The sequence below is a fragment of the Nomia melanderi genome, chromosome 2 (assembly GCF_051020985.1).
Source record: "Nomia melanderi isolate GNS246 chromosome 2, iyNomMela1, whole genome shotgun sequence".
NCBI lineage: Eukaryota > Metazoa > Arthropoda > Insecta > Hymenoptera > Halictidae > Nomia > Nomia melanderi.
The window spans coordinates 31,784,010-31,801,279 of NC_135000.1; the positions used below are offsets into that span (position 1 = coordinate 31,784,010).

The window sequence follows — 17,270 nt, forward strand, 5'->3', positions numbered from 1 at the left end:
TTAGCGACCTTAATGAAACGTTATTGAAACGGCAATTTCACGTTGGGTCGCGTCGCGGAGAATTTGTCTAAACAGGTACGACGGAAGCAGAGGAAAGCAATGTCAGGGTCGATGGCGTATATTGCCATCACTGTATACAAATTCAATTGCGTATTCGAATATTCGATACATTTCTGTAGAGCGTATACAATCGAAATGAGCACGTACCGCCTATGTTACTGATAATCGATTAGAAAGAAAAGAATACGGTATGTTGCTTAGACATATGCGTGGCATGGTCCCACCCACCAACATGTGAAATTCTACATATCTATTGTAGGTAGATGTACAGACGCGACGAGCATCGTTTATTCGAAGAATTCAGGACAATAGAGATTCGGATGTTTCGATTGGTTCTCGTCGGGTCATTGGTTCTTCGCAGCTCCATTCCTTGCTTACGTGTGTACTTTACGTCGATCCGTTGATTTCAATCGATTTAATCAGTTATATCGGCTCTCATTGTGATTAACACTGTTCTTTGTGTGTCTCGGCGCGATGGCTACTCGATAATGACTAACCGCGTAAACAAAATGCGATAGCCAGGTAACACGTAGGTGTTATTAACGAGATAAGATAACTTACAAGCGATTGTGTAACGATAATATAATAATAACCGTTGAAATCCACGGGACAAGTCGTCTCCGCTCCATTGGAGATTCGGAAATTGCTATTTCCTTCTCCGTGGGGTCTCGTCGAATCTCGTGATCGTCGATAAACGAGTTAAATGAACGATACACGCGTCTATTTTGCTAGCTACGAGGTAAAATAAATATCTGTGCGGTGTCGGGAGAATTGCAAGAAACGTAACGGTAGTGTACGACAAACACACGCATCTCCACACACATGCACGCGCACGCGAAAATGAAACAAGACGAGACGAATACTCGTGCAAAATGAAAAAGGCGTCAAGTGGATTTGTCAGGCTGGAAACATTTTCGGTGCACGTTGAAATATAATTTCCTGAAATTTCCGAACGATTAGGTCAGTCGCATACTGTCGCAAATTGCCGATAATTCGTTCAATGCCATACTTGTTTGTAACACTGTCATTCGAAATATGTAGTAAGTAACGAAATAAAGATTTGAAAAACAGAGTTGTCGCTGAATGCCCGATGCTAGATGCTGGATGCTAGATGCATAGCCTCGGTTACGCGATACAAAACAAACTCGTCGTTGTCTGTCTCGTCGAGAGACTATAGAATTTCGCAATTCGATATTAAATGTCTGTTCAACCTCGCTTCCTCTTCTCTTCTTTTCGCAAAATATTTTTCACTCGTTCTGCCAAGACCAAGGTATTTCGGACAATCTTCCAACACATACTCGACGGTATGTCGTTCGACTCTTTGGAAAGATAATTTTCTTTAGAAATATAAAAAATCCGAGGAGCCCGACAGAACGTACGCAAGTGGCAGCATGTAACTCGAACCTGTCAAGTTTACGATCGACACAGTTTAGGTTTCCGAAATGGTTCGTTAAACATCTGTATCGTGCCCCGTATTCGTTGTGCTCGCGTCTTCACTTTCATATACTTGAATAGAATTCAACGATAGAAAATGTCCTCGACTTATTTCAAATGTGTAGAAATATCTTCCAGATACTTTGTCCTCGGACATCTAGATATTTGTCAGCTGTTAGAATTTTATGCTTAGATTATTAGACGTAGACTTTCTCTTACCGGTGTCGTGCGATTTACCGATTCATTACCGGCTATTCGACTTAAAGCAATATACGATCGTCGCATACTTGAGATTTCAGCGTGCACTCTTAACGACATTCGTTATGAACAACGACAAAATGCTCGACGTTTTAGTAATTTCACTTGTTCGTAGTGCATCGAATGTTCACTTGGTTCGGTCCCGTATCATATTTATCTTTCTTTCTCTTTGACCGCTCCTCTAGTATCACGGTGAATGTAATGCACCATATCGGTCGACTACACTACAGAATCGTTATTTCGAAGGGAAACCATTTTAGCGGAAAATACAGACCAACAGACCACTACTGCGTATAGGAACGATGTTGCAATAATTAATGCGATCGACACGAGTAGCCATCTGAATTGATATTTCTTATCGGTTGCCGTTGATGCTTGATTAAATCATAATTCGACCCGTCTCGAAAAAGATTTCTATCGGTGTTTAAACATATTGGAAATCCAAAAAGTCATCAAATATAGAATTAATCGCAACGATCTCAAGCCGCAAAATTCCAATTAATTGATCATCAGAGATCAAGACTCTCGAAAGTGAACCTTGTGCTACTTTTCTGTCGATATTAAATGATTTATATGAAAGTGGCTTTCAAGTATTTTCGTATCTCTCTTTTACTTACATTTAGCTTCTCTTTCTTTCGTTCTTCTTCGTCCATTTAGCGGATCGATCTTTCATACCGATATACATATGTATTTCTGCGCATTGTAACTGGCATGTAACACGTACTACCCGAGAAGACGAAATTGAAGTCGAGACGCAAATAGCATTTGAAACGTTGTAACACATCATATCGTACGAGACGTGACGCCGTAAGGACGGTTGTTGTAACTGTTATTCAAAGAATCAACTGTTAGAAGACACTGTTTTGGCATACGCGACAATACAATTGCATGAATCAATTCATCGAATCGTTCTGAAATAAGCGTCGAATAAAAATGTCATTACGTATTCCGTACTCTTTAATCACATTATAAATTACGAAATGTTCTCTCTCTCTCTCTCTCTCTCTCTCTCTCTCTCTCTCTCTCTCTCTCTCTCTCTCTCTCTCTCTCTCTCTCTCTCTCTCTCTCTCTCTCTCTCTCTCTCTCTCTCTCTCTCTCTCTCTCTCTCTCTACCTCTCCCTACCTCTCTCTACCTCTCTCTACCTCTCTCTACTTCTCTCTACTTCCCCTTTGTTTCTCTCATTCATTCAAGGTACACGTGTATACACATCCTTCGCATACGTCTACTTTTCCTCCTCCTTGTTCCTTCTCTCCCTCTCGCTCCCTATCTATTTATGTACATAGTTACTTGATATTTGAACTACGTACACCTACGTACTTACATAGTTATTCCTCTAAAATAGTTTACCTAGCTACGTAGCTGCCTAGCGAGCAATTTAGCTAGCTAGGTAGCCAACTAGTTGACCAGCCCTCAACTGTCCTGTTCCGATAACGTTCGGCATGGCAAGAGCTAAATATACTTATGTACACAGGAAAGGACTGATAGAATATTTTCAATTCGAAATGGCAGAGCGGCGATAAACGTTCGAATTAGTACGATAAAATCTAGGTGAAGTGTTTTGCAATCACACGTCATTGAAGCAATATTTATGTTTCGACGGATATTATCATATTTCAAGATATTCCTGACACGCGGCAGGCGCGCAAGGTTATAAAAGTTACCGTCCGCTCTGTACCGTATTATTGCTGGCTTATGAACTGCATGCACAGAATAAATTCGTCTTTCTTGAGCGGAAGAATTGTAAATATGCGGAACGGCAAAACGAACTTGTTTGAGCGGAAAACAGTACTTACAATCGTACCGTTCTCTACTCTACATCGTACTATTTATGTAATTAGCTTTAATGAACACTTTGCGTATCGAATTACGAATAAAGATTCAACTCGCAGCCTTGTAAAAAATCTTGGTTCCTCGTCTAGTCTTGAAGCGCAGAATTCACGTGACGCGATCGTCGAATCATTTTGTCGGTATATCACGAGAGTCGCAAAAACATAACTGCGATGTAACGTAGCAATTGGATCTGAAATTTACCCGTCAAGGTCTCACATTAATTACCGATTAAGTGCTTGCGATTGCAATCGTAACCATAACTGTAACCATAAGTATTGTCGTCAATTCATGTACGCGAGGATACTCGTGCTGTACGCATTAAACGCTGAACAATACACAGCAGAGTAGTCGAAAATTTTCAGTTTCAGCTTAGCCTCGTTACGCCTTTCCTTTAGACTCGGCCAGGTTCGAGTCCAACTGTGTGTGTGTGTGTGTGTGTGTGTGTGTGTGTGTGACGTCCAGCTCCAAAATATGCGCGAGTTAATACGCAAACGCCCGTTTCTACGGCCGTTCATTGTATTTCGCAGAAGGGTAGTTTGCCGGTTAATTCCTTGGTCTGTTCCTGATCTTGACTGTTTGCCCCCTCGCTTTTGGGACTACCTCCATCCTCTAGAGAGCCCCCACCACTTCCGTGAGGGCAAATTGATTGTCATCTAAGCGCCAGAGTCGAAATCATCGGTGGCCGGGACGGTTTGTTGTCGAGTATTCTCTCAATTTCGTTCATGATATTTGCATTCAGTTTGGGAATTAGCTGAAACGGCGGTAATTGTTCCTTAGCGATCAAGAGAGAGGTTACCTGTACCTGCGATCGAACGTTACCTGTAAACTTTGAAGACTCTCGTACAATTGATCTATGTTTGATGCACCGAGTAGAAGGCACTGAACACTTTCATTCTTTAAGGACCACGCGATGGCCAACTGTCCGAACGAGCAGCCCAGACGTTCTGCGAGAGCGCACACGTCTCGTAATTTGTCCGAATACTTTCGTGTTTCATCCTCGCCGGACTTTTCTTTCCAACCGTATTCCTGCTGAAACAAATTCTACGTTGAGTTCCCTGCGCTGCTACGCAGTGACAATGGAATACGTACTTCTTTGTACAAGGACTGCGTTTCGTCCTCTGTCCAGCTGAACGAGGAATACTTATTCTGCGAACATTCACGATAGAAAAGTCTGTGGTTTAGAACACATTTGTCAAGACGGCAGGATGGCGTTGCACAGTCGATTCGGTTAACGGTAGGTAATGCGGATATGTGACATTACCTTGTAAGAAGACCGCGATAAAAACGACACTCCGTAATCTTCTGGTTTCGCGGAAACCATACCAATCGTGACCGTGGACCATGCCATCAGACCGACACCTGCGAAAACGATAGTTTGATTACAGCAATACGTATCCGTACAGACACACGCGCACCCAACTGAAAAATTCCATATTTACCCACCTATTTTGTTATACAACTCTGGCATATAAAGTTCTGGTTTTTCCCTATAGAATAAATGATATTCGGCTTGTTCCACAATCGGTGTGACACAATTGAATTGACGACAATTCGTATAAGCTTCCATAATTTCGACCGGAGTCCAACGAGACGTTCCCCAATACATTACCCATCCTTTACTTATCACGTAATTCATTGCGCGCACTATCTCTGAAACAAGGCAAGGAACCAGAACACAACGACACAATCAAACACCTCCTCGAAACGAATGAGAATCACTAGCTACGTCCAACCAACGAACCTTCCATTGGGCACATTGGATCAACTTTGTGGATCATTACTATATCGATGTAGGAAAGCTGCAATCTGACCAACGATGCCTGCACCGATTCAATGATGTGTTTGCGCGATAATCCACGGCCCTCTGCCCTATAATCCACTCATATTTAATCTTGCTCGTGACAGTTGTCTCATACTCGACACACTTGGATCACTTACTTGGTATTCCAATATATTTTAGTAGTAACAACGTAACTGGATCGATTCCAAGCACGTCTCAATAAAATTCGACCAAACTGAATTTCTGCTCTGTGCCCGCTGTGCGCTTCGCTCAAGTCGAACACATTTATGCCGCTGTCATAGGCGAGCGCGACTACTGCTTCAGCAGCCTCTTCGCTACTGCAACCTCCAATACCAAAAGTGGTCCATGTACCTAAGTGTATCGAGTAATATTTACGTCATTAGATAATCCACTGAGCGACTTGTTATTGTGATAATCATCACCGTCATTTTCATTATTATTCTAGTATCACGATTCTTGTTGTGTTTGTAATTGTAATTGGTCTCGTATAATATATGGCAATAAATTGATCCTCGAAACGATATTACATACCCCGTTTTGTATTTTTGAACGCTTTCAATTCTACGTAAACGGATCGTGGAATGATAACGGTACATGCGCAAACTTACCTATCGTTCTCTACGGTTACAAATGATTGCGAGTATATAGGAAGAATACGAAATTTCATGTTACTTTTACGTAATTCTCCGATCGCTTTGTTTTACTTTTCACTTTAATCTTCAATTTAGTCTCCTCTTCTAGCATCAACTCCTCCTATTCTTTCTCCTGTCTAACTTGCATTATTTACTCGCTACATGGAAATACAAGTCTGTACTAATTAAGAATAAATTGCGATGGATTTATTTGCTTCCGCTTACCTTGTATTACAGTCGTTCGCAATCTTTGTGTTAATTTGAAGTTTGCTGTTTACGCGATTTCAAAAATTTTCAAAGATAAATCTGACGTATTACCTTTGAACAGCTCACCGGTCCCGTGATGCTCGCAAGGGAAGAAATGTAAAGCCGATGGTCGTGCGCGACTACAATCATTCACGAGGTTCTTTGAAATAGATACGCGTATGGATGGATAAGAAGCAAGGGAAGATATCAAGGTAAAACGATGGACGTGCGTAGATACGTACCAAACGGGTAGAAACGCAACAATGAGAAAAGCCGTGAGACATCCCACGTACGTGTAAAGGGTACGATAAAGAATCGTGAAAATGGAGTATCCCGAGTTATTGTGAAAATTTCTAACGAAAATTCCCAATGAAAATGAAATACGACAGACAGCCGATCGAGGAAGATGCTATTATTCGAGCAGTTCGGGTGAAGCGTACATCGAGATGAAATAAAACGGTCGGATAGCCATGACTCTGTTCGGCTCTACGAAAGTGGGGGAAAACATTCAGCGTACCTAATCCAACATTGGAAACACGTAGACCGCTTTTGCCCAAGTTGCGGTAGCGAATACCTGGCGAAGGATGCTGTAAGCGTTGCGCTTGTGCGGCAATGCAGTTAGTCAGTAGCTGTTCCTTCGTTCCAGCGGTATTGCTGCAGTGCACACCAGTATCCACACCGCCACCGCCAACACCACCGCCACCGCCACCGCCGCTACCACCGTTGAATTCTTCCATACAATCCAGACTCGCTATAGGTGCACGGCAGCTGCGCGCACAAAGTGTACAAAGTATTAATAGGTTACGATCGATCGAATGCTCGATACAACCACGCAAACCTTAATGTCTATCCACTTGTGGTACATATACATGTCATTTTCGTTAAATTCCATTTACCCGATGCGTGCGCGTGTGCGCGTCTATGCGTCTATGCGCCTATGTATCTGCGTTCTCATTATGAATCGACTGAAACTATGTAGGATCATAGGAAAGTGCATGGAAAGCTTAAATCGCTCCGTTAAGAAATTTTCTTCCTGTTACGCTTCGTTTTCGATTCAATTCAACTTGTGAACTGGCATGGCTGCTTATTATTCACTGTATTCCGTTTAAAATAACATCCAATGGGGTAATTTCAATGTTTGCTACAAGCATTCGTGGAAGTAGAATTAAACACGATGAATCGCGAAATTATTCGCGTAGCAGATTAACATTTATTTCTCCGGAAAACAAGATTCTAGACGAAACAATCGAATTCGCCGTGTTCACTTTGTTTTCGCCGTAAAATTGTTGCTTTCGCGAATGGAATGGAAAATGTTTCGACGCATCCTGAATGTGTCTGGTAGTCGCGGTAGAAAGGAGGAAGGAAATATATAATAGAATAGTTACACGTTTGTGGATCTATCGTACGTACAAATATCGAATCGATGACATGTGTCATTATTATAACATCACGATAAATTGCTATTACCATTATCGAGATTACGGTAAGTAGATGGGATTTCGTTTCCAATAGTCGATTGCATCAAACATATATATATATATATATTTCCATATATTTATGCACCCATGTAAAGTAGTCTAGGAACTGGATTCAATTCACGTACCTACGCGCGACTCGTAGATTTCGAGAATATCTAACGCGATGGTGGATTTATCGCGATAGGCACGACCCGACACGTGCGTCCACGCACATGGAAGCATCGAGGCAACAATGTTACGGTCCTCGTAGCAATTATGCACAGCTCTTGGTAAATGATTTCATTTTTTTCAATAATTACAGCAATAACTATGTTCAAGATCGAGGCATGGAAATCTTCGATGGACACGTATACAGAGGAATTCTTTCATCCGATTCATGGTTCGTCGATTGATCGTCGCATTGGATGAAATGAAATGAGAAAACGAAAAGAAATACAAGTCGGTAAAGTTCCACTTACCGATAAATTGTAGGCAGTGGATAATAGTCGTCATCTTCCATACTACTGTTTGTATTCGCGTTGTTGTTCGTATCATTTCCAGCCGTGGACGTATTACCGAGATTACACAACATTAAACGGGACATTGTGTATTTAGTATTTTGAAATAGTATTCCGCAAGGCTTTAACCGTTTCCGAACAAGTGATAATTTTTCCAAGATCGAAGTAGAGACCAACGATGAACCTACTATGACTTGGACAATCGGATTGTGAAGTAACAAAGAAGCATCAAATCATTCGGACGCCATCCGATCGTTAAACGTGTACACGAAGCAATTCGATCCGACAATCCGGTACCTCGTAAAGTCATAAAACAGTTTGATATATTTATTGCGCGTTCGTTATATAGGCACTAATTTTTCTTTACTTAAGTTATTTAGGCACCACAGTAAAGAATACAAGTACAGTTCGAAACTATTCTGGTACGCAGCGATAGGACGTTGTTGTGACCTGTTCAAGTCGGCTCGATCACTACACTTTGCGAAAATCAGTGCACAAAACTCCACTCGTTAAAAGCAACGTGCCGTTATGTACATACATACGTATAAACGAACAATGATCGATATGAGTTTCGATATGTGATGGGATTGCTATTTTTGAACAGACAATATCTGTTCAACAAGACGTCGATGATTATTGCCTTTGAATCCGCCGCTCCTTTCAATGTTCACCACCACCACCACCACCACCACCACCACCACCAACACCGCCGCCGCCGCCGCCGCCGCCGCCTCCACCACCGCCACCACCACCACCACCAACAATATTCAAAACCACCTTTCACAGATTCGTAGATGCAACCGACAATTCGCAGTAAACAGTGCCGATGCTAATTTCGTTCTTGATTTGTACGGTAATGAAAATGTTGTAATTCCAATTCTGCTTCCGGTTTCAACTTTGAGCTGAATTTCTTCTTCGATTTTGGTTTAGATCTTGATCTGGATTTGAATTGTTTCGACGAAATTGTCGATCGCAAATTTGTTTCGAAATTGCGTGGAGATTCCAGCATTAAACTTCGTTGCCGATCGCGTGTACGCAAGGACATGCGATACGAACTATATCTTTGTTAAGCACTTTGTGATTGATCGATATTTTCGACACTTTCGTCGTGTGTTCTTCTCTCGGGTTAATCGATGCTGAATTCGGTTTACGAGAAAACGTCTGCTATGATCGTTCCAGGAACGATACTAACGAATGTCAGAGAAAATAAAAGCACCGAAACGACGAGTGTTGTACCTGCAACGTGCAGCAAGTAACACTGTACAACTTGGTTCCACTGTGACTCCCTCCTTTAGAGTTGCAGCTACGAGCGTGCGTGCCTTCGAGCTTTTGTACTTGGTTACACTGTTCCTCCGTGCCAGCGTACCTCCGTACCTCCGTACCGCTGTACCGCCGTACCTCCGTACTTCTGTACCACCGTACCGCCGATCCTCCGTACCGCCGTACCACCGTACCACCGTACCGTTGTTCCTCTGCGCTTCTTCGAGTGCACGAGCGAGCGGGTTGGTGAAAGCGCGCGCGCGTACGCCCGCGCACTACTCCCTGCGAACAGCACCGCGCACTGTGTACCCCCTATCGCCGCTGCGCCCCTCAACAGAGAGGGTTGCGGCTCATCTTAGAGCGCATGACGTTACCTACGTCGCATTCGGTGCATTCGGCGCATTCGCCGCATTTGTCGCATCGGGTCGCCTTCGGAGCTATATCTCTCGTTTACCTGCTCTCTCCACTCCATATTCCACACCCTTCGTCGAACACAGACAGATTAGCAGACCGTTATCCTTTCTTGGAAATCTTCATGCGTGTAATCTCGACCACCACTGTGTCGCCCCTTTGCCTCTTTTCTTATCCATTGTCGCTTATCGTTACGAACTGCCAGTCAAAGGAGTTTACGATCGATTCATAGTTTTGCTCGATGCGTGCACGCAGCACCTGTATCGTGGATTTATATCGTAGGCATCCAGACGATGTATGCACGGTACACAGGCACACAGACACACAGGCGCGCACACAGGCGCGCACACTCGCAAGCGCACACTTAACGTACTTAACGGGTACGTAGATGCGGGCGCACGTTTGCAACCCGCAATAAGCAGACGCGCGTAAAAAGCTGCGTATGCACGTTGACACGCGTAACATTGGCGGCTATGAAATGCAAAGAAATAGAGAAAGCGAGGATTGACGATCGAATGGAAAAGCGAAATGACAACGACCTCAGCGACAACGCCGCATTGCGGATCCGGTGTGGTGACGTGCAGCTGACCCCTTCCTGAGCCGTTTATGACCGCCCACGTTGTTCGACCTACCGACCCATATAGTACATATGCGTTCGACCTACTACCATCCGACCTTAGTTCCGATCCGATACCTTTCACCATGCGTTAGCCACTGTCACATGTTAAATACGTCACGGGATCGCTTCTACACTGTGCGTACTCCAATATGCTATCGCAAATCCTCCGACGGAGACCTTGCTCGCGTTGCCTCGATGGAACGCGTCTCTCGTAACTACCGGGTTGCTCGAATCGTTTCAATCGTTACAAATTGTTTCCGACTGATCTCGAATGATGAGAAATGCGCCAGTCTGCGAGTCTGGCATGCGATACCGTTTCAATCGAAACCACGCGTGCAGCTAGTTCGCGGAAAGAAAAAGGCTTTTGTCTCTTCCCTTACCTGCCAAAAAACCGCCACGATCCGACGTGTTTCTGCTCCTCGCTGAAACGAATCTGCGACGCGTGGTGGTTGCAGATTCTCTTCTTGGGCTCGTGCAGATACTCCTTCGTTGAAATCGTGCCAAAGGTCTCGAAAGCATCGATTACAGTTGCCAACGCTCGCGAACTCGTCGCAACTGTGAATTTTCCTAGCAGAATTTTTCCATCAGCCACCATGCATTTCTTCGAATGAGCATATCGAGAAGACGATTTCCTCCGAGCGTTTCTAACGCGTGTTTGCGCGGCAAACCGCGCGAGGATCGATTATAGCTGGTTAATAACTTATTACAGTACTTTATTAAACTCGTTAAGTTCGTAGATTACCTAAATACACACCCTGCGGTGAATTTCAGTACACATCAACGTACGAGTGAGAGTGAAAAGTGAGCATGCACCTTACAAGGGCAAGGTTTATCTAATACTTGCATGACATCCTATCAACGAGTAGATCGATAATACTGTAAATACAGATGGATCGTTTAATTAAACGAAATTTCAACGAAAAGGAAAAGAAGGAAGCAATCTCTGAACTGCAACAAACAAATCTTACGATTCGGAACAGTGCCGCAGTCCCTGATATAGCTGGACGAACGATAGTACGTATATAATTTGAATCTTTATCGAATAAATCTTGCGCGTTTAAGGCGTACACTCACTTTGACTCGAGCACTGTACTCTGGACTAAACAAATGAGCGGCGTCTTTGTCAATAATGATTTCGCGTGTAATTATCAGCGCTGTATCATATGTAATTTCAGTATTTTCCATGTTTCTCCTTCCAGTAATAGATTATCGTAATCGTTCCGGAACGATGATCGATTATCGGAACTTTGCCTGACAGTACTCACTCGCGTACGTACTTGCACGCGCGTAACGAGCACGCATTCGTTGACTTTATATATTCTCGAACCGACAGATCCGTAGAAGCGGCAGTCTTTACCACGATCTATCATCTACGATCGTCCGCGACACTCGTTACACGCGTCGTACTCTTTCCCTCTTTCGAAATTGACCTCTTGCACCGCGATTTCCTGCAAAATTCCAATCCGATTCTCTATTTCTTGTTACTTATTGTATCGCCGCTTCTGTCTCGTCGGATCATATTCGCACAATACTTGTTCTCCGTGTGATGCAATCGTAACTTGCTTCTCGATAAACGATGGCGGATTCGGTTCTAGAAGACTTTTTCCATTTACTTCATCGGATGTGCTCCCGATTCTGATATGTGCGCTGGTTAAGATCAGAGCAATAACGAAACGAGGCAAGTATATCGAGGGCGACATAGAAACGTTTCAAGACTCGGAGCGTTGGACATGGAAAAGTGAACAACAGTCCGTCGGTAACAAAAGGGGGGTGAGAAGAATGGGCACAGTGGATCTGAACCGGGGTAGGAACAAGGACGAAGCTACGAGTCCAATGGATCAAAAATATATGCACAATCAGCCTGCTTACGAAGAGTAAGTAGGTGGTATGACACACGGAAGGGATGCTTCGATGAAAAGTTTCCTAAAAACGAAACGAAACGAAAGGAGGAAAGGGGAGGGGAGAGAGAGAGAGAGAGAGAGAGAGAGAGAGAGAGAGAGAGAGAGAGAGAGAGAGAGAGAGAAAAAGAGAGAGAGACTTCGCGTAATATAAAACAGTATTCTTCGGTCCACGGTGTTGTTCGTCAGTTCTTAGAGAACATACGATAATCAACTAAAACCGTATCGAATATCGTTAAAAGTTTCTACTCTTGACTCCGTATCACTTAACCGTCCTTTGACAGGTGGGCAAATTTACCCTGAAGAATACATTGAGCTCTATCAACGAAGCTAATATGAGGAACACGGCATACATACACAAACAGGCACGGCCTACTTTTCTATCGAGCTGAAACTTATTCGAGGCAAAAGCAATATAGAGTAACATCAGCGTCGACAGCAACGATATGGCGCTGTACTCCAGTCCACCGGAGTTTATACTGATATAATGTTTTCCAGGCTGCGTCGGTGAGAATGAAGATTTGATTAGCCACGGCAGTCCCAGACATAACAATATGTCGAACGTGTTTGAGCCTATAGAGTTGCTAATGCCCATCGACCCATGCCCTAAATCGAAAAAAAGCAATTGAAACTTTTCCGTATGTCAGGAGCGATCCGTATCCTTACAGCCGATTCGTTTATTCTTTTTTCTTCTTTTCGATACGTTTCTTTGATTTTACCTTGTTTCGCTACTATTACGCTCGACACTGCTTCCGGAACGCTAGTACCAGCTGCCAGAAAAGTGATGCCCATCACAGAGTCCGGTATCTTTAGGGTGTCGCCTGAAAACCGAATGAAACTTGGTTATTGCTTACCTTGCGTTTCTTCTCCGTTATTCGTCGCTCAATCTGGTTGCTCGTGTACGACAATCTTCTATACGCACATTCGATTTGTTCGTAACAGAAATTTCACTTACCGATTATCGTAATCATCCAGGCGACAACGTAACTTAAAGATCCAATCCAAATGATACACATGAGAAACGTAACCGGAAACCAATTTTTGAATCGTTGCTTTTCGCAATCTGGTATCGTACACATGAATATCAGATGTATCGGCCATGTCATGATCCAAGCCGTTTTCCTTATCCATCCCGCTCGTGCCGGCCAGACCAGTAACTCGTACTCGTAACCTGCACAGTGTGAAACCGCATAACGTTTCCTCTAACGATGCCAATCGCTGTCTTTCGCGTGATTCTGTATTTCATGAAACTGATATCCTACGATGTAATGTTTCAATAAGAAAACTAACCACCGACTACGCAATGGGATCGAATAGTGTGCCTATAAATGAATAGTAACGGCTACACTGTTTCCCTGTGAAACCTAACGGGATGCGATTAACACAACGAAACTACTAATTCTATCGACTTCGCTAAACTTCTTAGCAAGCTTCTCAACTCACTGGGTTCCGAATTTTCTTCTTGAGTTTTCGTTCCTCCGTTTTGTAGAGGTACATCTGTACGTTCAGCTTGATCACTCGTCGGTTGCACTTTATCCGATCTCGCTAGGTGAATTTCAATGCTGCCTTCTGAAACAAGGATTAAGGACGCTTTGGTGTAAGCGATTATACGCGAGTAAGCATCGACATGGCAATCTTCATTCACGAATTATACGAATAACTTTGTCTTAGGGTACGTTTAGAGCGGACTTGCGGTACCAAAGAAACCCAAGAAAACTAAGAATACACATTTCAAATCAAACTGCCTGCACGTCTGTTTCGTCGCTTCGTTCTCATCGCGCTGTGAACGTACCCTTATTCGAAATAAGTAAACCTCGTGTTGTTTTACCTGCCGCGAGTCGATGGTCATCCAATGAGGATTGATCAACATCATTCGCGCGGAATCGTGTACATCGTTGAAACGATTTGTCCCAGTACATGACGGCAATGTAGACGATGTACAGTAGTACGAGAGTTAACGCCTCGTACCATTCTACCCTTTCGTCGTGTATAATACATATTAGAATGGCAACTGTAACGCCATAGGCAAGGCAGTCTCTGCTAACCGGCCACCAATCCAAAGGGACTACCTGCGTTCACCGATACAGACAGATGTACATGGCTTGAGATTGATAGCGTGCTGTTCATTTCTTTAGCATGTCAACCTCAACAAATCTGTGCAATATCTAATGCAAACTAGACTCTACGCGTTATCGAGGTTGCACAAGTTTTACAGGAATAACGTTTTATGCGCGTGCAACGCGCTTCTGTTCCATACCATTACATTAGGCAATAGTACGTTGCGCGTTACACTGCCTTTGATCGCATCACGTTGCATTGCATTCCGGCAAGTATGTATTCGAATCTACCGAATTGTATTTCGTAACTCGGATGCGATCCAATGCCAATGAGAAACTTTAAGCAACGAGGTATAATAACTTTTCGGCTGAACCGAATCTGAATTTCAACTTACCATCCCGGCACCTATACCACAACAAGCTGGTACAGCAAGAATATTGAATACAGCCGAGCCTACTATTGTTCCGACTCCGATGTCACCTTCGGTGATAAACGTGCCGATCGCGTTTACGAACAATTCTGGTGCCGACGTTGCTGCAGCCATAAAAGTCGCACCAGCCACGTCCTTGGACATCGAGAGAGCTGAAATGAAAAATATTTCTTCCATCTCTTTAGTTTCGTATCGAGGCGAAGCAAACGATCGTTTTCTCTTTTGTTCGAAACGAAATGTTCGTTCGATCGAAAATCGATCCAAGACTGTATCTTCGATCGATCATTCAGGCATTTCGAACGACCGTGTGACCGATCACCAAACAAACTCGAAGCATTAGACTCGCGATTAGACTGCAACGATTTAAGAGTAAACCATACTTTTTCTTACCGTGACAAATTTTTTCCACAGCGGGCACAAAGAATTTGTCGCATACTACGGCTAACGCGATAAATAGATAAAGTGAAACGATCACATGCACGACGACAGCTCCGCCTTGCCTTTGCTTCTCGTCGAATAAGTCGTGTGGGAAATCCTCTATCGCCGGAGGTGTACAATTTATACCTAAAACGTGAAATTATTTTAACAAAGTTTGCGTCGCGATGCGAAACGCCGAAAGCACTGATTCGAAGCATTGTCCTCGAGAAACGTTGGGCCAAACACCGAAATAAGCAAATTCAGAAAATTCAGAAAATTCCTGTCCGAACAAACACAAACGAAGAGAGCGTATCTGCTGCTTGACGGCTCCTCCGGCAGCGTGACCGAACAAAGAGAAGGATTCGGAGAAAGATCGTCGAAAATTTCTGCTTTCTTTGGTACAGTACTTTTACCGCTTTCAAATCATTGATCTTTGCAAAAAATTGTGATCCACAATGCTAGACAGCCAGCGATTCGATGTGTATCGGTCGGTCGTGCCTTCTCGCATTGTTATCTTTTATTCAATTTCGGACAAATCCATTATATAAGTCTGCACGACCTTGAACACAACCGTGGGATTCACACTTTACTCGGCGATTACGAATTCAGGGTAATTGATTGTATTCGCTCGAGTAACGCCGGTAACCGCAAACACGGTACATCTGTGTATTAACAGTTCATCGACCTTCGCTGTTCTTCCAATGTCTTTATTTCTCTGCCAAGTTTTATCACTGCAAAAGCTGAAACTGTTGTCTCCAAGATGAACGATTTTCACTGAATTCTATCGAAATCGACTCTCTACGGTTAAATCGATTACTTGCCATGCCAGGAATCGGCCGGTTAATTTACATAATCTCTGTAAGAGATCGACGATTCTACCAATAATAGAAACAATAATAGCAACAATACTGTACAGATATTGAGAAGAACACACTTACAGTTATCCACGTTTCTAATGGATCACTGCCAAGATGTTAATCTACACAAAGTAGATTAATTGCAACTATGTATCACAAGAGAAGCGAAGACCGACCGAAGGAATTTCATAGCAAAAACCTACGTTGGTCTACACATGTGCATACGTTGATCTGCGATACATTAAGCATAAGTATTATAGAATACATGGCATATTGTATGCGTGTACAAAGTATGATATCGTTACTGTTTGGTTGTACTTGGAACCGGTGACACTCGGTAAATATGTATATAAACAGATGAATAGATGAATAGATGAATAGATGAATATATGAATATATGAATAGACGAATAGACGAATAGACGAATAGACGAACAGACGAACAGACGAACAGACGAATAGACGAATAGACGAATAGACGAATAGACAAATAGACGGATAGACGAAGAGACGAATAGGCGAATAGACAAATAGATAAATAAAAAACTAGAAGAGCAAGTAGTTTTGAAATTGTTCACAGCAAACAACCACTGAACATTTGTTGTTCCATCATGGTATTTTGGTTGGTTAATAAATGATGTTTTAGTGCCTATGTCTGTCTGTTCTCACGATTCAAAATAGACCGCAGATCCCAAGGTGTATTTGCCAAATATTTGATCGTCAGACGAACAACGAGAGTAAGACATAAGAAAAGCGATGACCGGACAGATCAAGCGAAACTGAATATACTCGGTCGCACCCTGTTTCCAATTCGGAGGTTCGCAGCATACGCACCTGACAATTATGGAAAATCGTCACTGTGTGACTTATTAAAGAGAATCATTTTGTCGCTTGAATACATCAACGGTGAACAATGTCCAATCCATTGCATTGTTTTAATTCGTTCGTTTATCTTCGTAATTTTTCTTCTATGATACCTTAGTGACGGTGCAACGGAGCAAACGATGCACGTATTGGTGTCTTGTACAGGTTATACAGCTGTATAGTTGATGTGACTTCCTACCGATTAAGCAACCTAAAGAAG

General features: G+C 43.0%; 2 protein-coding genes across 16 annotated transcripts in view; both read right to left on the reverse strand.

Annotated features, from left to right (window-relative positions):
* Positions 1-146: 146 nt before the first annotated feature.
* Positions 147-11,151, reverse strand: Hk (potassium voltage-gated channel subfamily A regulatory beta subunit hyperkinetic). 9 transcript variants are annotated; one of them, XR_012998012.1, is made up of 10 exons: positions 10,908-11,151; positions 6,780-7,030; positions 5,522-5,735; positions 5,325-5,452; positions 5,027-5,233; positions 4,845-4,942; positions 4,673-4,729; positions 4,403-4,624; positions 2,370-4,334; positions 147-2,303 (listed from the first exon to the last, which is right to left on the reverse strand). XR_012998012.1 is itself a non-coding variant. In XM_076364676.1 (10 exons), exons 3-10 carry the CDS (start codon positions 6,997-6,999, stop codon positions 4,233-4,235), a joined length of 1,248 nt encoding a protein of 415 aa, XP_076220791.1. In that variant the 5' UTR covers positions 7,000-7,030; positions 7,101-7,403; positions 8,199-8,347; the 3' UTR covers positions 147-4,232. The 9 variants fall into 9 exon arrangements, 8 of the variants coding, with proteins under 8 accessions (XP_076220791.1, XP_076220789.1, XP_076220788.1 ...); XM_076364676.1 differs by lacking the exon at positions 10,908-11,151 and adding exons at positions 7,101-7,403; positions 8,199-8,347 and having other exon boundaries at positions 147-4,334; XM_076364674.1 differs by having other exon boundaries at positions 147-4,334; positions 6,837-7,030.
* A 68-nt stretch (positions 11,152-11,219) lies between these two features.
* Positions 11,220-17,270, reverse strand: part of zyd (sodium/potassium/calcium exchanger zydeco) — a 10,269-nt gene continuing 4,218 nt past the window's right edge. For 4 of the 7 annotated variants that reach the window (XM_031983258.2, XM_076364680.1, XM_076364679.1 and 1 more), the window contains 7 exons: positions 15,304-15,477; positions 14,878-15,065; positions 14,254-14,494; positions 13,869-13,994; positions 13,381-13,596; positions 13,145-13,246; positions 11,220-13,031 (listed from right to left, as the gene is read on the reverse strand). In XM_031983258.2, coding sequence (XP_031839118.1) covers positions 12,688-13,031; positions 13,145-13,246; positions 13,381-13,596; positions 13,869-13,994; positions 14,254-14,494; positions 14,878-15,065; positions 15,304-15,477 — 1,391 coding nt within the window. In that variant the 3' untranslated portion in view covers positions 11,220-12,687. Of the gene's footprint in view, positions 13,032-13,144; positions 13,247-13,380; positions 13,597-13,868; positions 13,995-14,253; positions 14,495-14,877; positions 15,066-15,303; positions 15,478-17,020 lie in introns of all 7 variants that reach the window. The other 3 variants (XM_031983261.2, XM_031983259.2, XM_031983260.2) reach the window with 3 other exon arrangements.